Below are 23,749 nucleotides of genomic sequence, written 5' to 3' on the forward strand. Positions count from 1 at the left end.
AGAGTCGACCAGGAGATCTCAGAGGTTCCCAGTGGGTCTGCCCAGCAGCATCAAACACACCTGGACTCCACATTTATGGTCTGTACAACAACTACTCTCCATCTGTTCTGTTCACAATAATAATATCTGTAGTTTACTTTTTATACCAGTGGACTGTCAGTCTGTCCAACATAGATCTGCTGTTTGCTTTATGGTTTTAGTTTTATTGTATTCATATAATATTCTGTTGCAGCTGCTGGAGGAAAACATCGTCACGTTTGTGAAGAACGAGCTGAAGAAGATCCAGAAGCTTTTGAGTCCCGATTACCCAGAATGCTTAGAGGGTCAGAGGGAGGATGAGGAGGTGTTGGACGGTGAGGATGAAGAGCAGAGGAGGAGCAGCAGAGAAGCATTTCTGAAGATCACACTGCACTACCTGAGGAGAATGAAGCAGGAGGAGCTGGCTGACCTTCTGTGGAGCAGTAAGAGGATTTCTCTAAAGGTTCAACATGAACGTGAAATGGGACATTTACTCAAGAGATCAAGGGGAAAATGTGTGTGTGTGTGTGTGTGTGTGTATTCATATTTGCATTTCAAATTATAATTACTCAATGATGTTATTTCTACTGTTTTAATTCAGGAAGTCATTACGGAGTTTGTCAGCGTGATCTAAAGTCCAACCTGAAGAAGAAGTTCCAGTGTGTGTTTGAGGGGATCGCTAAAGCAGGAAACCCAACCCTTCTGAATCAGATCTACACAGATCTCTACATCACAGAGGGAGGGACTGGAGAGGTCAATGATGAACATGAGGTCAGACGGATTGAAACAGCATCCAGGAAACCACACAGACCAGAAACAACAATCAGACAAGAAGACATATTTAAAGCCTCACCTGGAAGAGATGAACCAATCAGAACAGTGATGACAAAGGGAGTGGCTGGCATTGGGAAAACAGTCTTAACACAGAAGTTCACTTTGGACTGGGCTGAAGACAAAACCAACCAGGACATACAGTTCACATTTCCATTCACGTTCAGAGAGCTGAATGTGCTGAAAGAGAAAAAGTACAGCTTGGTGGAACTTGTTCATCACTTCTTTACTGAAACCAAAGCAGCAGGAATCTGCAGCTTTGAAGAGTTCCAGGTTGTGTTCATCTTTGACGGTCTGGATGAGTGTCGACTTCCTCTGGACTTCCACAACAATGAGATCCTGACTGATGTGACAGAGTCAACCTCAGTGGATGTGCTGCTGACAAACCTCATCAGGGGGAAACTGCTTCCCTCTGCTCGCCTCTGGATAACCACACGACCTGCAGCAGCCAATCAGATCCCTCCTGACTGTGTTGGCATGGTGACAGAGGTCAGAGGGTTCACTGACCCACAGAAGGAGGAGTACTTCAGGAAGAGATTCAGAGATGAAGAGCAGGCCAGCAGAATCATCTCCCACATCAAGTCATCACAAAGCCTCCACATCATGTGCTACATCCCAGTCTTCTGCTGGATCACTGCTACAGTGCTGGAGGATGTGTTGAAGACCAGAGGAGAGCTGCCAAAGACCCTGACTGAGTTGTACATCCACTTCCTGGTGGTTCAGGCTAAACTGAAGAACACCAAGTATGATGGAGGAGCTGAGACAGATCCACACTGGAGTCCAGAGAGCAGGAAGATGATCAAGTCTTTGGCAAAACTGGCTTTTGAGCAGCTGCAGAAAGGAAACCTGATATTCTATGAATCAGACCTGACAGAGTGTGGCATCGATATCAGAGCAGCATCAGTCTACTCAGGAGTGTTCACACAGATCTTCAGAGAGGAAAGTCGATTGTACCAGGACAAAGTGTTCTGCTTTGTCCATCTGAGTGTTCAGGAGTTCCTGGCTGCTCTTCATGTCCATCTGACATTCATCAACTCTGGAGTCAATCTGATGTTTGATGAACAAACAACATCCCGGCGGTCTAAAGCCTTTAGGAACAAAGCTAATCTAACACATCTCCACCAGAGTGCTGTGGACAAGGCCTTACAGAGTCCAAATGGACACCTAGACTTGTTCCTCCGCTTCCTCCTGGGTCTTTCACTGCAGACCAATCAGAATCTCCTCAAAGGTCTGCTGACAAAGACAGGAAGTAGATCAGACACCAACAAGGAAACAGATACCAAGGAAACAGTTGAGTACATCAAGAAGAAGATCAGTGAGGATATCTCTTCAGAGAAAAGCATCAATCTGTTCCACTGTCTGAATGAACTGAAGGATCATTCTCTAGAGCAGGAGATCCAACAGTCCATGAGTTCAGGAAGTCTCTCCACAGATAAACTGTCTCCTGCTCAGTGGTCAGCTCTCAGCTTCATCTTACTGTCATCAGGAGAAGATCTGGACGTGTTTGACCTGAAGAAATACTCTGCTTCAGAGGAGGCTCTTCTGAGGCTGCTGCCAGTGGTCGAAGCCTCCAACAAAGCTCTGTAGGTGGACATATGAACTCTGTCAAGTGTAGGGCTGGCCATTGAAACCCAGTTCAATTAAGGACCTGGTTCATCTTTTCTCAAAATACAAAAATCACTCAAGTTTGAGCTTAGATAAGCTGCTATCGAGTCCAGTAGGTCCAATCATTTATTGGCTACATATCGAGTTTGAATCCAATCACTTTAGCGTCGTATCCAATCATTGTTTGACTTACGTTGATTGTCCAATAAAGGTTTTTGGAATAAATGGTGAGCCGTTAGTTGCTAAACCAAAGACAATATGAAATATGATGCTCAGTTGCTTGCAAGGATGGCTGTGGGATGTGTCAAGAGGCCGAACGTTTGGCTGCATTTCAGCGCAACAGAGTGTTGCAAGTCCTGTCAGTTAAAAATAGTGATCCAATTTTAAAACCTGTGTTACAATAAGAGCTTTTCTCTTGAACAAATTTGAAAAATAAACAGGTTTGAGGTTTGCATACGGTTTAACATGTGATTGGTTCAGGTTGGCTCAGTAAAATAAGTATTAGGCAATGGGATTAAAATCCAGAGGGTGAGCGTTATAAATAAATGTACATGTAAATAAACGATCACCATCCGTAGTCAATAGTGCTTAATTTTTTAAAATATTAAAAGTTTTTTTAAAATCTGTGTTCACTAATTCTCCTTCAGGAAAATTTAGTTTTTGGCAAGACATTTTAACTATACATTAGTTTGGGAGAGACATTAGTTATCCCTGTAGATGTAAATATGATCTATTGAACGTCTCATATCAAGCTCTAATCATCTCATAAGCAATAAAAGCAATAACAGTTTTGTTAAAAGCATAATTTCTCGTAAAGGATCCGCATCCCTAATCAATAGTACATGATTTTTTTAATAATTGTATAACATTGTTTTATTTGTGTTCACTAATTCTCCTTCAGGCTAAGTGGCTGTAATCTGTCAGAGAGGAGCTGTGAAGCTCTGTCCTCAGTTCTCAGCTCCCAGTCCTCTAGTCTGAGAGAGCTGGACCTGAGTAACAACGACCTGCAGGATTCAGGAGTGAAGCGTCTGTCTGTTGGACTGAAGAGTCCACACTGTAAACTGGAAACACTCAGGTCAGAATTCATTTTTGTTTAACTGTTGATTTTTCAAAATCCTGCTCATCCAGCTTTAGGTTCATGTTGGTAATGCAGGTGAACATCTGTAAATTATTTCCGCTGACATGATTTTCTAAAATACTGAATTCATGATGTTTTTCTAATTCCAGTCTGTCAGGCTGTCAGGTCACAACAGAAGGTTGTAAGTCTTTGGCCTCAGCTCTGAAATCCAACCCCTCCCATCTGAGAGAGCTGGACCTGAGTAACAACGACCTGCAGGATTCAGGAGTGAAGCATCTGTCCGTTGGACTGAAGAGTCCACACTGTAAACTGGAAAAACTAAGGTCAGGATTCATCTGTTTGTGTAACAGTGGATCTTTTACAGGTCTTTTTCGATCGCTAAAATACTGAATTCATGATATTTTTCTAATTCCAGTCTGTCAGGCTGTCTGGTCACAACAGAAGGTTGTGAGTCTTTGGACTCAGCTCTGAAATCCAACCCCTCCCTTCTGAGAGAGCTGGACCTGAGCTACAACCATCCTGGAGACTCAGGAGTGAAGCTGCTGTCGGAGGATCCAGACTGGAGACTGGACACTCTCAGGTATGGACAGACAACAAGAGCTCACACACTGCTGGTGTCCTTCCTCTCTGGTCCATCATGAAGAAGGACATGTGACAGAGACAACAACCCCATAACACTTTTGTGCCGACTGAAATTCTTTTTCCATGGCAAGATGATATGATCGCTTCTGTGGCCCCAGCCACCCCTGTGTGAGGGGCCTAGGGCACCCGACCCAAGCAGTTCCTCGAACGAGTGGTGTGGTGAGCCTGTCTGACCTATCTGACATGGAGGGGGGGATGCCACTTTGCTTTTTGGGCTGTGCACAGCCTTCTTCTCTTTTTATCCTATCTTCTTCTTCTTGTGTCAGACAGCAGTGAGAGAATGATGGAGACAGTTGACACATATGTATTTCAGCCGCTTTCTCTAACACACTGACAAACTGAGGAACACTGCTTCATGTTGAACAGCAGTTAGGATCATGTTGATAGAACATCATTCTGACTGTGTTTCTTCCTCCAGGGTGGACCACTGTGGAGAGCAGAGGTTAAAACCTGGTCTGAAGAAGTGTAAGTGTGGATTCAGTTTGACTGATGGAGACAAAATGTGTCATCCTTTAACTTCAAAGAAATTAACATCAGGACACAAACAAACAATAAATCCTTCAGGATGATAAACTGCTGCTGTGTTGTGTTTTTTTCTCTCCATTAGATTCAAGTGAACTCACACTGGACACAAACACAGCACACAGAAGACTCAAACTGTCTGACAACAACAGGAAGGTGACCTGGGTGGTGTGGGAGGAGCAGCCATATTCTGATCATCCAGAGAGATTTGACTCCTGGCCTCAGCTGCTGTGTAGTAATGGTCTGACTGGTCGGGGTTACTTTGAGGTCGAGTGGAGAGGAGGGGTTCATATATCAGTGAGTTACAGAGGAATCAGAAGGAAAGGAGACAGTACAGACAGCAGGTTTGGAGGGAATGATCAGTCCTGGAGTCTGTGGTGCTCTGATGGTGGTTACTCTGTCTTGCTCAATAACAGAGTAACATCCATCTCCTCCTCCTCTGTCTCTCACAGAGTAGCGGTGTATATGGACTATCCTGCTGGCTCTCTGTCCTTCTACAGAGTCTCCTCTGGCTCACTGATCCACCTCCACACCTTGAACACCACATTCACTGAACCTCTGTACCCTGGGTTTGGGTTTGGGTTTGACTATGGTTCCTCAGTGTCTCTGTGTCGTCTGTAGGAGGGAGACAACTTCCAGTCCTGTGGATTTGTCAGGTGGATTCAGCGATTCTGAATGCTCGTCAATTTTGTTTTGTAGAAATCAGTGAATCTCCTCACGATCCACCACCTGAAGGCTAGCCTGTACTGTGTGCGCTGAAAAAAATCTGGTGTTAATTCACAGCCTAGGCTCTGTAAATTGGCATGTTGCTAGTTAAAGTGGGCTCCCTTTGTTTATATAATGCCCATTTAAGTAGTGTGTCCCCATTGCAGCATACTGCATGCAACAACATACTTTTTATGGTCACCTGTAGTTGGTTTCCTGTAATGTATTCCTTCTGTTCTTGTGTAAGGCTCTTTGAATTGACTTGTATTTACATTAAGAAGTAAAATATACTTAAAGTCAATGGTCCTAATGGAAAATGTAACTTTGTTCAGACAATATACTGTACAGTCCCTTATCCCTCTCTTTTCCACCCTTTATCTATCTCTCTCACCTCTTTACTTGAAAAAAAAGGAAAATAAAAAATGAAATTGAAAAATAAATACAATTCCATCATATTTTTGCATATGTCTGCCTTCGTGAATAGAAATATAGAATAGATACAACTGCATTCCGTAATTGTTTCCATTAAGAATAAGTTGTTGTGTCTCTGTGGTTCAGTAACAATAGCTAAAGTATAGAAATATGCTATTTTATACAGACCAGTATATATTTACGTTATACACATTTAGTTTGACATGTTTCGATTTAAAAGAGTTAATACTAGTGTGTGTACAAGAATATTTAAGTTATTCTATCATGTTAGACTAAATGAACCTTTTTGGATTATCACCGCTAGAGCTGGACAATAAGAAATTGGGATTGTTGTAAATGTTTAGGAAGTCAACTTGCGCCATATTTTTGCGTACGTCTGCCTCTGTGACTACAGTATAAGTTAAGTTTCTTTATTTGTCAATGTACACAAGGCACATTGAAATTTGTCTTTTCTCATCTCCCCTCTCAAGTTACCACACTCCAGAGGGGGTCAGAGCACAGGGTCAGCCATAGTACAGCACCCCTGGAGCAGTTTGAGGTTAAGTGTCTTGCTCAAGGACACAATGGTAAGGCAAGGCAAGGCAAGGCAAGGCAAGTTTATTTATATAGCACAATTCAGACACAAGGCCACTCAAAGTGCAGATGGTGGGCACCGTAGATGTTATAGCAGCAACCTTTCTATAACGAGGAGTTGTGGGGTCTGTTTGGTTAAAAATGATAAATTATCTCTAGCTGAAGAATCTGAAATTGTGATTGTTGTATATGTTTAGAGAAGTCAACCTGCACCTCCCTTTATTAACCAGCAGAGTGCAGCATTCTGCAGTCAAACATTCAGCTCTCATCTGAGGAGTTCTGATCTCATGTTATTCATCAACTGGGAAAACGTGCCCCTGCAAGAGGCGCAGCTTGTGAACAGGCAAGTCAGGCAACTAGGGGGGCCGACCATTTTTTTAATTTTTAATGTTTTTTTATAAATATATTTTATTCAACAAATATACAATACAGGGCCGTCAAACCTAATGACTCATTAGTGACTGCAGCTCCCTCTCAGGACAAGTTGAGAAAAGTCTCTCAAGGACGAGTTACTGATGAAATGCATTGTGATCCGCTGAGAAAGTATTATAGGATGCGGCCACCTTTTAAAAAAAATGTCAGCAACAACGAGAAAACCTTACGAGGAGAAAAGAAAGAGGAGCTCATGTCTTTTCTCTCTCATTCACTTAAAAAAAAGTTTGACCAACAGCTGTTTGGGTTTAGACAGTGTTAAAGCTACAGTGCGTAACTTTTTCATATAAATGGATGACGGATTTTAAATGTATAACCATCAAGTGAGTCCTGTTATTTTTCTCCGATTTATTTCACTGAGCACAAACCCATAAATGACACAAAATGAAAACTGTTACAGCACTGATGATTTTAGCTTCTCCAGCTCAGTATAAAGCCTGTTTACTGGTCTGTTAATCAGTGTTATAAGTGAAGGAGCTTCTTGTTGCTGGGATCGTCCTTGTCGATGGTTGAGTTTTCTCCGCAGGTTGAGGTGGAATGTTTCAGGAGCAATGCATCATGGGAAGGAAGGGCTGAGGAAAGGTGCCACACGATGACAAGAGCAAATGGAAAACTCATTTTAATCATGAAATCATTTTAAAACAGATCATAACCAATAACAATATAAACACATCTCTTACACACAGGTACAATAGATCAACGTTAGCCTCAGGCAGGTAAAGGAGAGGAGGCGGGGACAGACTGAAAACACTCTTCACTTGTTGAACAGGTTTTCACGTGACTATTAGTGTTTTATTTAGACTTTGACTGTGAAGTTGTGAGGGTGTGACGGCGTCCTCAGATCACACACACACCAGGACTGAGCAGGATGAAATGAGCTGCGTCTTCTCTCCCAGTGTTTCCTCCACACATGAAGGTGGAAAGTGTCTGTAAGTCGACCTGAAGTCAGTTCAGCAGGTGAGAATCCTCCCAGAGAAACCTCTAAATGTCTAATCATCAGGATCACTTTGATCACATTGTGCTGTGTCGCTGTTTAACTGGACGGTAGAAATGTTTCTTGATGCTGATTGGCTGTTTCTAAATATCTATTTGAAATATACTGTAGAGTTTCTCTTCGGGTTAAAGAACAATGACTTTAAAGATTCCCGTGTAATATTGTTAGTTTGTTCAGTAGAATCGACAGCAGTTTTATTGTAACCTGAGCTCACATCATCAGTGAATCATACAGGATGTGTCTCAACTGGGCTAACACCTTGAATCAACATGGCTGAGCTACTGTTACTGTTGAACTTATTTGCATTAAATGCTTGTTATTTAATGCAAATTAGTCGCCAAAGAAAGGTTACAGATTAATATTTCTTTCCACATTTTTTTTGTGTGAAATATTTTATCAACTTCAGTCCTGATCAAAACTTGCAAATATTTAATTGTTTTCCGGATTTCAACCCTTTAAATGCAGTTGATTACATGAAGTCACTGTTTTTTAAATGAACACATACAAAAAAAATAGTTATCTTCCATAGAATAAATGTTTGAGGGGCTGGGCATCACCAACATAAGTTTATGCATGAATGCTTTTCATTTCATAGGTTGTTCCTGTTGTATTTTTGAGGCCTGCCAGGCACTGGAATGAATTTATTTAACAAATATGATGAAGGTGTGGTTTTAGCTGAGAACTGTGTGTGTGTGTGTGTGTGTTTTCTATTCTACATACTACATTTGACCATACAAATAATCTAGTTAGCATGAAGTATGCATACAATCATGACATGTTTGTGTCCTGTTAGTGACAGTGAACTAATGTGTCCTGTGATGTAAAGCTTGTTGAATGAACATGTTGTTGTGTTTGTGTGAAGGTGTGGGCTCTGCTATGGATCAGAGTGAGGACAGAGAGGAGGGAGTCCCTCCCTCTAAAACCACTCTGTGTGGGGAACATGACGGCCAGACCAAAGCTCAGAGGTGACATGAGGATCTAACTTGATTGATTGATGATGTTTATTTTAGTGTCATGCCACATAAGTGGCCCATCCCACACAGGATTACAAGACACCGATGTAACTACACAATCAAAATACACAACACAATTAATCCGCACTTGATAAACACACTAAATATAAATCAACATATTCCTCTTAGCCCACGCCTTTTTAATAAAGTCAGCAATCACAAATACACCTGTTTAGCCACTCTGATGTCAACCATCCTCAACACCCTTTGCCACATAGTCCAACACAGGACACACACAAGCCTGGAAAAGTTTGGTGTATGTAGAAAAACCATTATCCTTCAGCATCTTAGTTTTGCCTATAACTCCACCAAGAGCTCTGCTGGCCGACTCAGAGAGAACTGTAGTACCCTTTGTGAAATGCATATGTTCATCCAGGTATAATCCTAGGTATTTATAACATTTTGTATAGTTCAGCTTTTTTCTCCAAAATGAAATTGAAATTGTCTAGTAGCTGAATGAGGATTTCTAAAATGCAATCAACATCAAGTTACATAATCATGACTGCAGTATCAAAAAATAATAATAATAATAATATATAAATAGAACTGCAATCAGGGATGTTCGGTGTGGGAGTTATATAGTTATTGCTGTTACAAGATATAAACTTTTTATGGTTTTGGCGCCCCCTTAGGGATGAATTTCACAGAACTGACCATGGTAGAAAGATGCAGCTCAATTTACAGAACAAGTTGATGTCAAGTTTACGGAACCCGTTCTGTTCCTCAACCAGTAAGTTGTCTTTCTCCAAAAAAGTTTTTAACCTATCATCAAGGAGAGTGGAGTATAGTTTATGGACAGTACTCATTAAACTGATACCTCTGTAATCACCTCTGACTGTCCATGACTCAAATCACTGCACCATCATTATTCACACTCAAAGTTCTGTGTGTGTGTGTGTGTGTGTGTGTGTGTGTGTGTGTGTGTGTGTGTGTGTGTGTGTGTGTGTGTGTGTGTGTGTGTGTGTGTGTGTGTGTGTGTGTGTGTGTGTGTGTGTGTGTGTGTGTGTGTGTGTGTGTGTGTTGTATTCATCAGACCAGATTCTCCTGGACCTGGAGCCAGCTGTGTGTCCTTCAAGAGTGACCGGTCTATAGATCAACCTATGAAGTTCAAAGCTGGACAGCAGTAAACATTTCTCTCATAGTTTGTTGTTTTCAGTATTTAAACATTCAAAACTCAAACAATAATCTCCAGGATCATTTTACATTGTCGTGATTCCATCAGGATCCAACATGAGAAGCCAGACTCTCCTGGACCTGGACCCAGCTGTGTGTCCTCCAAGGAGCCACCACTATGTTTCAAAGGACGTTCTCCAGAAACAGAGTAAGTCAACATCAAGTTACTTTATCATAGGGGTATACTACAAAGCCCGGCTCTCTTTTTTTGATCTGGTTCAACATAACACATACCCTCGCTCAGAGCTAACCGGTATCACGAAGGAAGTTATCAACCTCTTATGTTGAACGAGGGTTTCAGCTTCAGGTTCATAAGAGGGGGCGTTTGGCCGTCATTTGACTCTGCTTCCGCACAGACTGGACTGATCTTGTGCCGCTAACTTTACACTAACGGAATGATTGCGAGCAGCTGACTTCGCTGTCTTCACTCAAGAGGAAGAGTTTGTCAGTCTGAATTATCACAGAACAGCAGAAAACAGAGAGCCGAAAAAAACTCTTGCTGCAAATAAGGAGAGAGTGGAATGTTGTCAGAAAATTGGGCTACTGAATTGATTAATTTATTTTACAGATCGTTCTCGCAGTGCGTAACGTAACATATATAAAGCAATTAAAGGTTGAACTCGGATTTAAACAGTAGGCTACACCATTTAGCCTAGTTGATAATCCTACACTTAAGAATCTGATTTAAATCTGACACTGTCCCCTAATGAATAGCATAGCCTATGTGGAAAATCACGTTAGTTTTGGGCCACATCAAAATTAATACAATTTTGATTTTGATTTAGGCTAATAGCCCTTTATTTGCATCTTCAAAATACCATTAAAATAAATAGCCTAGATACAAAACCTGTAGTCTGTATTTTCCGGACAAATATGAATCTACTGTGAGAAGCTTAACCTGCGAGTCTGCAGCGATGTCAGAACTGTGACAGCTGTCACCTGTCACGTCCCAACTGTAATCGCTACTGATGAAAAGAAAGAAGCCTACAGTGAAATAATGTTGCAACCTGTGATTTTATAGAACGCTTCATTAAGAGCCAGTGTGTGTAGATCACCAGGTAAAATCATTTGAGGTGAGAGCTAGAGTGGCGCTGCATACAGTAGGTCTAGGCTATTTTACATTTTCTGCATCAATAACTATGCATGTGGCAAAAAGCCGCAGCGCGATGTTACAGTTCACTCTAATGTAAGCCTTATGTCACGGCTTCGTTTCGTTCATTAACTTACTGATCAATAAGTTTACTGATTTAACTAGTTTACTCAGTGAGAAGTATCGCTCAGACAATATAGTCAGGTCTGCGCCTCCGCGGGATTTCAAAATGTGTAGTTTCCTTAAAGGGCAGCGCCATAGACATAATAATGTCTATAATGTATATTATTATGTCTATGGGCAGCGCTCTAAGAGCCGATTTTTTTTTTTTTTAAGATGTTTTTTGGGGGCATTTTTTTTTATGCTTTATTGACAGTGCAGAGAGACAGAGGTGAAATGGGGCAGAGAGGGGAGTGACATGCAGAGAACGACCGCGGGTGGGAATCGAACCCGGGTCTGCTGCTGGGCCCGGCCCGGGAGGGGGACGCCTTACCAACTGAGCTAAAGGTGCCCTAAGAGCCGAATTTAAACTCAAACTCTGGAACAAAAACTGGTCTGGGCAGGTTAGCCGTGCAGCCTCTGTTACCAAGGTGATCTAGCCAGGTAGAAAGAGAGCCACCTTTCGTGATACTTGAAACTCTGGCTTCAGACTCAACAGACCTCGCTCAGCCCTTAATCTCGCTTCGTACTATACCCCTCATGTCTTTAGCATCAAATAATAATAATAATAATAACTAGAACTGCAAGCAGTTGTGAACGGGGGCCAAGCCTCCCACGCGACTCGGGATCGGGCGTTGTCGTCCGCGGCGCCGGCCCCTCGCTTCACGGAATCCGGAGATGTAAAGTTTTTGAATGTGCGATGTTCGGTGTGGGAGTTGTAGCCCCAAACGCGTTTTCTTTGCTTTTTGTGGTTTTGGCGCCCCCTATGGATGACATTCGCAAAACTACGTTAGATAGAAAGATGCAGCTCAATGTACCAAACAAGTGGATGTCAAGTTTTTGAATGTGCGATGTTCGGTTGGGGAGTTATAGCAAAATCAAATTGTCAACCTCTCCATTGTAAAGACACTTTTTTGAATTTTCCCATTTTCCCGCCTAAAGACTTAGAAAATGGCGAAAACAGGCAAAAAAATTTAAAAAAAAAAATTTTAATAAGTCCGGCCCACATAAAAATTTATTTCCCATATTTTTGCCATAGGCTCAGGTATGCCCCATGATAGTCTCCCTTCAGTTTCAAGAAAATCCCCCTTTTTTTTTTTTTAAAGGAATTTTCGCGAATCTTTAAGGCACTACCGTTTGATCTTCCAATGGTCGTAGAAAAACTATTTGACCCACTTTTGCTCGTGGGAGTCGGTAGAGCATAATGCTTTTGGTTTCGTCCAAATCGGGCAAAAACTGTAGGGGGAGTATGTTTTGGTGACTGACACAGTTTTTGCGACGTAGCAAAAAATCTATCCTATCGCAAATGGGCGTGGCCTATCTCAAAAGATGCAACTGACTTGTGGGCATCTGTGGATATAAAGTTTTTGACTGTCGGACTTTCGGTGCGGAAGTTATAGTCCAAAACGCGTTTTCCTTTGTTGTAGCGCCACCTAGTGGCTGGGATGTCTGAATTTTTTTGTCTGCGTACCAGGCACGGACCTGGATAAGCCCTGCAAGTGGCATGTCCCAACCCTTTACAGTTTGGGCTGCAGCACCACTTTTACGCGGAGAAGAAAAAGAATAACTAGAACTGCAAGCAGTTGTGAACGGGGGCCAAGCCTCCCACGCGACTCGGGATCGGGCGTTGTCGTCCGCGGCGCCGGCCCCTCGCTTCACGGAATCCGTAGATGTAAAGTTTTTGAATGTGCGATGTTCGGTGTGGAAGTTATAGCCCCAAACGCGTTTTCTTTGCTTTTTGTGGTTTTGGCGCCCCCTATGGATGACATTCGCAAAACTACGTTAGATAGAAAGATGCAGCTCAATGTACCAAACAAGTGGATGTCAAGTTTTTGAATGTGCGATGTTCGGTTGGGGAGTTATAGCAAAATGAAATTGTGAACCTCTCCATTGTAAAGACACTTTTTTGAATTTTCCCATTTTCCCGCCTAAAGACTTAGAAAATGGCGAAAACAGGCAAAAAAATTGAAAAACTCTTTTTTTTAATAAGTCCGGCCCACATAAAAATTTCTTTCCCATATTTTTGCCATAGACTCAGGTATGCCCCATGATAGTCTCCCTTCAGTTTCAAGAAAAACCCCTTTTTTATTTTTTTTAAGGAATTTTCGCGAATCTTTAAAGCGCTACTGTTTGGTCTTCCGATAGTCGTAGAAAAACTATTTGACCCAATTTTGCTCGTGGGAGTCAGGAGAGCATAATGCTTTTGGTTTCGTCCAAATCGGGCAAAAACTGTAGGAGGAGTATGTTTCGGTGACTGACACAGTTTTTGCGATGTAGCAAAAAATGTATATATACGCAAATGGGCGTGGCCTATCTCAAAAGATGCAGCTGACTTGTGGGCATCTGTGGATATAAAGTTTTTGACTGTCGGACTTTCGGTGCGGAAGTTATAGCCCAAAACGCCTTTTCCTTGGTTGTAGCGCCACCTAGTGGCCGGGATGTTTGAATTTTTTTGTCTGCGTACGGGGTACGGACTTGGATGAGCCCTGCAAGTGGCATGTCCCAACCCTTTACGGTTTGGGCTGCAGCACCACTTTTACGCGGAGAAAAATAATAATAACTAGAACTGCGAGCAGTTGTGAACGGGGGCCAAGCCTCCCACGCGACTCGGGATCGGGCGTTGTCGTCCGCGGCGCCGGCCCCTCGCTTCACGGAATCCGGAGATGTAAAGTTTTTGAATGTGCGATGTTCGGTGTGGGAGTTATAGCCCCAAACGCGTTTTCTTTGCTTTTTGTGGTTTTGGCGCCCCCTATGGATGACATTCGCAAAACTACGTTAGATAGAAAGATGCAGCTCAATGTACCAAACAAGTGGATGTCAAGTTTTTGAATGTGCGATGTTCGGTTGGGGAGTTATAGCAAAATGAAATTGTGAACCTCTCCATTGTAAAGACAGTTTTTTGAATTTTCCCATTTTCCCGCCTAAAGACTTAGAAAATGGCGAAAACAGGCAAAAAAATTTAAAAACTATTTTTTTTAATAAGTCCGGCCCACATAAAAATTTCTTTCCCATATTTTTGCCATAGGCTCAGGTATGCCCCATTATAGTCTCCCTTCAGTTTCAAGAAAATCCCCTTTTTTTTTTTTTTTAAGGAATTTTTGCGAATCTTTAAAGCGCTACCGTTTGGTCTTCCAATGGTCGTAGAAAAACTATTTGACCCACTTTTGCTCGTGGGAGTCGGTAAAGCATAATGCTTTTGGTTTCGTCCAAATCGGGCAAAAACTGTAGGAGGAGTATGTTTTGGTGACTGACACAGTTTTTGCGACGTAGCAAAAAATCTATCCTATCGCAAATGGGCGTGGCCTATCTCAAAAGATGCAGCTGACTTGTGGGCATCTGTGGATATAAAGTGTTTGACTGTCGGACTTTCGGAGCGGAAGTTATAGCCCAAAACGCCTTTTCCTTTGTTGTAGCGCCACCTACTGGCCGGGATGTCTGAATTTTTTTGTCTGCGTACGGGGTACGGACCTGAATATGCCCTGGAAGTGGCATGTCCCAACCCTTTACGGTTTGGGCTGCAGCACCACCTTTACGCGGAGAAAAATAATAATAATAATAACTAGAACTGCAAGCAGTTGTGAACGGGGGCCAAGCCTCCCACGCGACTCGGGATCGGGCGTCGTCGTCCGCGGCGCCGGCCCCTCGCTTCACGGAATCCGGAGATGTAAAGTTTTTGAATGTGCGATGTTCGGTGTGGGAGTTATAGCCCCAAACGCGTTTTCTTTGCTTTTTGTGGTTTTGGCGCCCCCTATGGATGACATTCGCAAAACTACGTTAGATAGAAAGATGCAGCTCAATGTACCAAACAAGTGGATGTCAAGTTTTTGAATGTGCGATGTTCGGTTGGGGAGTTATAGCAAAATCAAATTGTCAACCTCTCCATTGTAAAGACACTTTTTTGAATTTTCCCATTTTCCCGCCTAAAGACTTAGAAAATGGCGAAAACAGGCAAAAAATTTGAAAAACTCTTTTTTTTAATAAGTCCGGCCCACATAGGAATTTATTGCCCATATTTTTGCCATAGGCTCAGGTATGCCCCATGATAGTCTCCCTTGAGTTTCAAGTAAATCCGCTTTTTTTTTTTTTTTAAGGAATTTTCGCGAATCTTTAAAGCGCTACCGTTTGGTCTTCCGATGGTCGTAGAAAAATTATTTGACTTACTTTTGCTCGTGGGAGTCGGTAGAGCATAATGCTTTTGGTTTCGTCCAAATCGGGCGAAAACTGTAGGAGGAGTATGTTTTGGTGACTGACACAGTTTTCGCGATGTAGCGAAAAATGTATATATACGCAAATGGGCGTGGCCTATCTCAAAAGATGCAGCTGACTTGTGGGCATCTGTGGATATAAAGTTTTTGACTGTCGGACTTTCGGTGTGGGAGTTATAGCCCCAAACATGTTTTTTTATTGTTGTAGCGCCACCTAGTGGCTGGCATGTCTGAATTTTTTTGTCTGCGTACCAGGCACGGACCTGGATAAGCCCTGCAAGTGGCATGTCCCAACCCTTTACGGTTTGGGCTGCAGCACCACTTTTACGTAAGGAAAAATAATAATAATAATAATAATAATCCCTACAAGAACAATAGGGTTCCCTGCCCCGCAGGGCTTGGGAACCGCGTTGCTCTGCAAAACGCGGTCCCAGCCCTACTCGGGCTTGGCCCCCTAATAAAAGGCCCAACAAGATCAATAGGGTTCCCTGCCCCGCAGGGCTTGGGAACCGCGTTGCTCTGCAAAACGCGGTCCCAGCCCTACTCGGGCTTGGCCCCCTAATAATAACTAGAACTGCAAGCAGTTGTGAACGGGGGCCAAGCCTCCCACGCGACTCGGGATCGGGCGTCGTCGTCCGCGGCGCCGGCCCCTCGCTTCACGGAATCCGAGGATGTAAAGTTTTTGAATGTGGGATGTTCGGTTTGGGAGTTATAGACCAAAAGGCAAAAAAAATCGCAGAGAAAGATGCTCAAGTGTGTTTTTGGCGCCCCCTTTTGGAGCAATTTAAGGAAAAAGTAGAACCAACCTGAGAACCATAGGACAAACACATGTGTGAAGTTTGGTGTTAATAGGATGAATCGTTTTGGATTTAGGAGCAGTTTGGTACAAGGTAGCTAATGTGCAAATCTTTAAAGCGCTACCGCTTGGTCTTCTGATGGTCGTAGAAAAATGATTTACACAACCTTTGCTCGTGGGAGTCGGTAGAGCATAATGCTTTTGGTTTCGTCCAAATCGGGCAAAAACTGTAGGAGGAATGTGTTTTGGTGACTGACACAGCGATGTAGGGAAAAAAAATCCCATACGGAAATGGGCGTGGCCTATCTGAAAAGATACAGCTGACTTGTGGGCATCTGTGAATATAAAGTTTTTGACTGTGGGATGTTCGGTGTGGAAGTTATAGCCCCAAACACGTTTTCTTTGCTTTTAGTGGTTTTGGCGCCCCCTATGGATGACATTCGCAAAACTACGTCAGATAGAAATATGCAGCTCAATGTACCGAACAAGTGGATGTCAAGTTTTTGAATGTGCGATGTTCGGTTGGGGAGTTATAGCAAAATCAAATTGTCGACCTCTCCATTGTAAAGACACTTTTTGAATTTTCCCGCCTAAAGACTTAGAAAATGGCGAAAACAGGCAAAAAAATTGAAAAACTCTTTTTTTGAATAAGTCCGGCCCACATAGGAATTTCTTGCCCATATTTTTGCCATAGACTCAGGTATGCCCCATGATAGTCTCCCTTGAGTTTCAAGAAAATCCCTTTTTTTTTTTTTTTTAAGGGATTTTCGCAAATCTTTAAAGCGCTACCGTTTGGTCTTCCGATGGTCGTAGAAAGATTATTTGACCAACTTTTGCTTGTGGCAGTCAGTAGAGCATAATGCTTTTGGTTTCGTCCAAATCGGGCGAGAACTGTAGGAGGAGTATGTTTTGGTAACTGACACAGTTTTTGCGATATAGCGAAAAATATATATATACGCAAATGGGCGTGGCCTATCTCAAAAGATGCAGCTGACTTGTGGGCATCTGAGGATATAAAGTTTTTGACTGTCGGACTTTCGGTGCGGAAGTTATAGCCCAAAACGCCTTTTCCTTTGTTGTAGCGCCACCTAGTGGCCGGCATGTCTGAATTTTTTTGTCTGCGTACCAGGCATGGACCTGGATAAGCCCTGCAAGTGGCATGTCCCAACCCTTTACGGTTTGGGCTGCAGCACCAGTTTTACGTAAGTCCAAAGAATAACTAGAACTGCAAGCAGTTGTGAACGGGGGCCAAGCCTCCCACGCGACTCGGGATCGGGCGTCGTCGTCCGCGGCGCCGGCCCCTCGCTTCACGGAATCCGGGGATGTAAAGTTTTTGAATGTGGGATGTTTGGTTTGGGAGTTATAGACCAAAAGGCAAAAGTAATGGCAGAGACAGATGCTCAAGTGTGTTTTTGGCGCCCCCTTTTGGAGAAATTTAAGGAAAAAGTAGAACCAGCCTGAGAACCATAGGACAAACACATGTGTGAAGTTTGGTGTTAATAGGATAAATCGTTTTGGATTTAGGAGCAGTTTGGTTAAAGGTAGCTAATGTGCAAATCTTTAAAGCGCTACCGTTTGGTCTTCCGATGGTCGTAGAAAAATTCTTTACACAACATTTGGTCGTGGGAGTCGGTAGAGCATAATGCTTTTGGTTTCGTCGAAATCGGACAAAAACTGTAGGAGGAGTGTGTTTTGGTGACTGACACAGTTTTTGCGATGTAGCGAAAGAAAATCCCATATGCAAATGGGCGTGGCCTATCTCAAAAGATGCAGCTGACTTGTGGGCATCTGTGGATATAAAGTGTTTGACTGTGGGATGTTCGGTGTGGAAGTTATAGCCCCAAACGCGTTTTCTTTGCTTTTTGTGGTTTTGGCGCCCCCTCTGGATGACATTCGCAAAATTACGTGAGATAGAAATATGCGGCTCAATGTACCGAACAAGTGGATGTCAAGTTTTTGAATGTGCGATGTTCGGTTGGGGAGTTATAGCAAAATCAAATTGTCAACCTCTCCATTGTAAAGACACTTTTTTGAATTTTCCCATTTTCCCGCCGAAAGACTTAGGAAATGGCGAAAAGAGGCAAAAAAATTGAAAAACTCTTTTTTTAAATAAGTCCAGCATACATAGGAATTTCTTGCCCATATTTTTTTTATAGACTCAGGTATGCCCCATGATAGTCTCCCTTGAGTTTCAAGAAAATCCCTCTTTTTTTTTTTTTTTACGGATTTTCGCAAATCTTTAAAGCGCTACCGTTTGGTCTTCCGATGGTCGTAGAAGAATTATTTGACCAACTTTTGCTCGTGGGAGTTGGTAGAGCATAATGTTTTTGGTTTCGTATAAATCGGGCAAAAACTGTAGGAGGAGTATGTTTTGGTGACTGACACAGTTTTTGCGATATAGCGAAAAATCTATATATACGCAAATGGGCGTGGCCTATCTCAAAAGATGCATCTAACTTGTGTGCATCAGTGGATATAAAGTTTTTGACTGTCGGACTTTCGGTGCGGAAGTTATAGCCCAAAACGCCTTTTCCTTTGTTGTAGCGCCACCTAGTGGCCGGGATGTCTGAATTTTTTCCTCTGCGTACGTACCATGGACCTGGATAAGCCATGCAAGTGGCATGTCCCAACCCTTTACGGTTTGGGCTGCAGCACCACTTTTACGCATGGAAGAATAAGAACTAGAACTGCAAGCAGTTGTGAACGGGGGCCAAGCCTCCCACGCGACTCGGGATCGGGCGTCGTCGTCCGCAGCGCCGGCCCCTCGCTTCACGGAATCCGGGGATGTAAAGTTTTTGAATGTGGGATGTTCGGCGTGGGAGTTATAGCCCCAAACGCGTTTTCTTTGCTTTTTGCGGTTTTGGTGCCTCCTATAGATGACATTCGCAAAACTGTGTTATGTAGAAAGATGCAACTGACTTGTGGGCATCTGTGGATATAAAGTGTTTGACTGTGGGATGTTTGGTGTGGAAGTTATAGCCCCAAACGCGTTTTCTTTGCTTTTTGTGGTTTTGGCGCCCCCTATGGATGACATTTGCAAAACTGTGTTTGATAGAAAGATGTTGCTCAATGTACCGAACAAGTGGATGTCAAGTTTTTGAATGTGCGATGTTTGGTTGGGGAGTTATAGCAAAATGAAATTGTCAACCTCTCCATTGTAAAGACACTTTTTTGAATTTTCCCATTTTCCCGCCTAAAGACTTAGAAAATGGCGAAAACAGGCAAAAAAAATTAAAAACTCTTTTTTTTAATAAGTCCGGCCCACATAAAAATTTCTTTCCCATATTTTTGCCATAGGCTCAGGTATGCCCCATGATAGTCTCCCTTGAGTTTCAAGAAAATCCCTCTTTTTTTTTTTTTAACGGATTTTTGCAAATCTTTAAAGCGCTACCGTTTGGTCTTCCGATGGTCGTAGAAAAATTATTTGACCAACTTTTGCTCGTGGGAGTCGGTAGAGCATAATGCTTTTGGTTTCGTCCAAATCGGGCGAAAACTGTAGGAGGAGTATGTTTTGGTGACCGACACAGTTTTTGCGATGTGGCGAAAAATGTATATATACGCAAATGGGCGTGGCCTATCTCAAAAGATGCAGCTGACTTGTGGGCATCTGTGGATATAAAGTTTTTGACTGTCGGACTTTCGGTGCGGGAGTTATAGCCCCTAATGCGTTTTTCTGCTGTTATAGCGCCACCTAGTGGCCGGCATGTCTGAATTTTTTTGTCTGCGTACGGGGTACGGACCTGGATATGCCCTGGAAGTGGCATGTCCCAACCCTTTACGGTTTGGGCTGCAGCACCACTTTTACGCGGAGAAAAATAATAATAAAAGGCCCAACAAAAACAATAGGGTTCCCTGCCCCGCAGGGCTTGGGAACCGCGGTGCTCTGCATTCCGCGGTCCCAGCCCTTCTCGGGCTTGGCCCCCTAATAAGAACTAGAACTGCAAGCAGTTGTGAACGGGGGCCAAGCCTCCCACGCGACGCGGGATCGGGCGTCGTCGTCCGCGGCGCCGGCCCCTCGCTTCACGGAATCCGGGGATGTAAAGTTTTTGAATGTGCGATGTTTGGTGTGGGAGTTATAGGCCCAAACGCGTTTTCTTTGCTTTTTGTGGTTTTGGTGCCCCCTATTGGATGACATTCGCAAAACTGTGTTTGATAGAAAGATGCAGCTCAATGTAACGAACAAGTGGATGTTAAATTTTTCAATGTGCGATGTTTGGTTGGGGAGTTATGAGCAAAATGAAATTGTGAACCTCTCCATTGTAAAGACACTTTTTTGAATTTTCCCATTTTCCCGCCGAAAGACTTAGGAAATGGCGAAAAGAGGCAAAAAAATTGAAAAACTATTTTTTTTAATAAGTCCGGCATACATAGGAATTTCTTGGCCATATTTTTTTTGTAGACTCAGGTATGCCCCATGATAGTCTCCCTTGAGTTTCAAGAAAATCCCTCTTTTTTTTTTTTTTTACGGATTTTTGCAAATCTTTAAAGCGCTACCGTTTGGTCTTCCGATGGTCGTAGAAAAATTATTTGACCAACTTTTGCTCGTGGGAGTCGGTAGAGCATAATGCTTTTGGTTTCGTCCAAATCGGGCGAAAACTGTAGGAGGAGTATGTTTTGGTGACTGACACAGTTTTTGCGATGTAGCGAAAAATTTATATATACGCAAATGGGCGTGGCCTATCCCAAAAGATGCAGCTGACTTGTGGGCATCTGTGGATATAAAGTTTTTGACTGTCGGACTTTCGGTGCGGAAGTTATAGCCCAAAACGCCTTTTCCTTTGTTGTAGCGCCACCTAGTGGCTGACATGTCTGAATTTTTGTGTCTGCGTACCAGGCATGGACCTGGATAAGCCATGCAAGTGGCATGTCCCAACCCTTTACGGTTTGGGCTGCAGCACCAGTTCTAGACGACACCAAATAATCCCAGCAAGATCAATAGGGTTCCCTGCCCCGCAGGGCTTGGGAACCGCGTTGCTCTGCAAAACGCGGTCCCAGCCCTTCTCGGGCTTGGCCCCCTAATAAAGAATAATCCCAGCAAAAACAATAGGGTTCCCTGCCCCGCAGGGCTTGGGAACCGCGTTGCTCTGCAAAACGCGGTCCCAGCCCTTCTCGGGCTTGGCCCCCTAATAATAAAAGGCCCAACAAAAACAATAGGGTTCCCTGCCCCGCAGGGCTTGGGAACCGCGTTGCTCTGCAAAACGCGGTCCCAGCCCTACTCGGGCTTGGCCCCCTAATAAAAGGCCCAACAAAAACAATAGGGTTCCCTGCCCAGCAGGGCTATGGAACCGCGTTGCTCTGCAAAACGCGGTCCCAGGCCCTTCTCGGGCTTGGCCCCCTAATAATCTATAACTAGAACTGCAATCAGTTATGAACAGGGGCCACTCCTCCAGAACTTCACAGAACTGGCCATGGTAGATAAATGCAGCTCAATTTATAGAACAAGTTAATGTCAAGTTTTTTAATGTGCGATGTTTGGTTGGGGAGTTATGAGCAAAAACAAACTGTTAGCCTCTACACTGTAAAGAGAATAATTTTGGAATTTCCCACCAAAAAAAAGGTTTTATGAGCATTTACGTACAAGGTAGCTAATTCGCAAATATTCAAAGCGCTACCATTTCGTCATCAATGGCCATAGCAAAATTCTTTTAAATATATTTTTTTCGTGTGCATCTGTAGATGTTCAGTGCAAAGTTTTGCAATGTTTTCCCCTCCAAACTGTATCCCACATCCTAATGATTTAATTGTACTGGCTAGATCATTTATATATACAGCGAAGAGAGTAGGTGATAAAGCACCTACCTGCTTGACAAACCAGAAAAAAGTGAAAAACCAGTTTGTAAGAAATTCATTCACCCTCACACATGACTCAGGTGCACTATAAAGGGAACAGATTGCATGATAGAATTTGCCATTTATGCCGTTTTGTATGAGTCTGTAAGTGAGACGGTTTCTGTTTATTAAATCAAAAGCTTTCTGAAAATCAATGTAACAAACAAATGTAAGCGTATTCTCATGCAATCAATTTCATACTTTTGTACACACTGTGTAGATATGATCAATACAGGCCCTTTCCTTATGGAACCCATTCCCTCAACCAGTAAGTTTTCTTTCTCCAATAAAGTTGTTAACCTATCATTAAGCAGAGTGTGGTACAGTTTATAGACTGTTAAGTTAAGTTACTTTATTAGTAAATGGTTGGTTACATTGAAATTTGTCTTTTCGCATATCCCCTCAAGTTGCTTCGGAGGGGGTCAGAGCGCAGCGTCAGCCGCAGTACAGCGCCCCTGGAGCAGTTTGGGGTTAAGTGTCTTGCTCAAGGACACAATGGTAGAGATGGTGGGCACCGTAGATGTAATAGCAGCCACCACTAGTTGTACTACTAACACCCTCCTGTCCGGTGCCGGGGATCGAACCAGCGACCTCATGGATACTGGTCGGCCACCTTTCCTCTGGGCCATCCTACCACGACTGTGCTCATTAAACGGATACTTCTGTAATCACCTCTAACTGTCCATGACTCAAATCACTGCACCATCATTATTCACACTCAAAGCTGTGTGTATGTGTGTGTGTGTGTGTGTGTGTGTGTGTGTTTGTGTGTGTGTGTGTCTATTGAACAGACCTGAACCTGGACCCAGCTGTGTGTCCTTCAAGAGTGACCGGTCTATGCATCAACCTATAAAGTTCAAAGCTGGACAACAGTAACTATTTCTCTGACAGTTTGTTGTTTTCAGTTTTAAATTATTCAAAACTCTAACAATAATCTTCAGAAGCATTTTACGTTGTTGTGACTCTCAGGATTCAACATGACGAACCAGACTCTCCTGGACCTGGACCCAGCTGTGTGTCCATCAAGAGTGACCGGTCTATGGACAGACCTATTTACTTCAAAGGTGGAGCCCAGTCCGCTGATCAGAGGTCAGAATGTAAATGTTTGTGTCAGTTACCATCCATCTCTCCTGAGAGGAAGTTTGATGTCTTTGTTGTGATCACTTCCTGTTCTTTAGTCTTTACGTTGTTTTTGTAAAAATTATTAAAATTATCTTAATTAAAATTATTATTTTTTTTAATAATGTATCTGTATGAACCGACAGCATGTTGGAGCAGGAGGTCTCAGAGGTTCCCAGTGGTCGCACTGCCCAACAGCAACAAACACACCTGGACTCCACATTAATGGTCTGTACATGTACAACGACTACTTAACATCTGTTCTGTTCACAATAACTTCCATGTTTCACTTGGACCGTCAGTCTGTCCATCATGTTTCTGATGTTTCATATAATATTCTGTTGCAGCTGCTGGAGGAAAACATCGTCACGTTTGTGAAGAACGAGCTGAAGAAGATCCAGAAGCTTCTGAGTCCAGATTACCCAGAATGCTTAGAGGGTCAGAGGGAGGATGAGGAGGCGTTGGATGGTGAGGATGAAGAGCAGAGGAGGAGCAGCAGAGAAGCATTTCTGAAGATCACACTGCACTTCCTG

At 43.1% G+C, this 23,749-nt stretch overlaps 1 protein-coding gene across 1 annotated transcript in view; it reads left to right on the forward strand.

The window, feature by feature from the left end:
• The window catches only part of LOC307249221 (uncharacterized protein), a 72,816-nt gene that overhangs the window by 30,852 nt on the left and 18,215 nt on the right, over positions 1 to 23,749 (forward strand). Inside the window, exons 5-10 of the mRNA XM_080025863.1 lie at positions 3 to 78; positions 233 to 461; positions 620 to 2,432; positions 3,356 to 3,529; positions 3,682 to 3,855; positions 3,948 to 4,112. Of these exons, the coding sequence (XP_079881989.1) occupies positions 3 to 78; positions 233 to 461; positions 620 to 2,432; positions 3,356 to 3,529; positions 3,682 to 3,855; positions 3,948 to 4,112 (2,631 nt within the window). The remainder of the gene's footprint in view (positions 1 to 2; positions 79 to 232; positions 462 to 619; positions 2,433 to 3,355; positions 3,530 to 3,681; positions 3,856 to 3,947; positions 4,113 to 23,749) is intronic.

The sequence above is a fragment of the Ammodytes marinus genome, assembly GCF_949987685.1.
Source record: "Ammodytes marinus genome assembly, chromosome: 4".
NCBI lineage: Eukaryota > Metazoa > Chordata > Actinopteri > Uranoscopiformes > Ammodytidae > Ammodytes > Ammodytes marinus.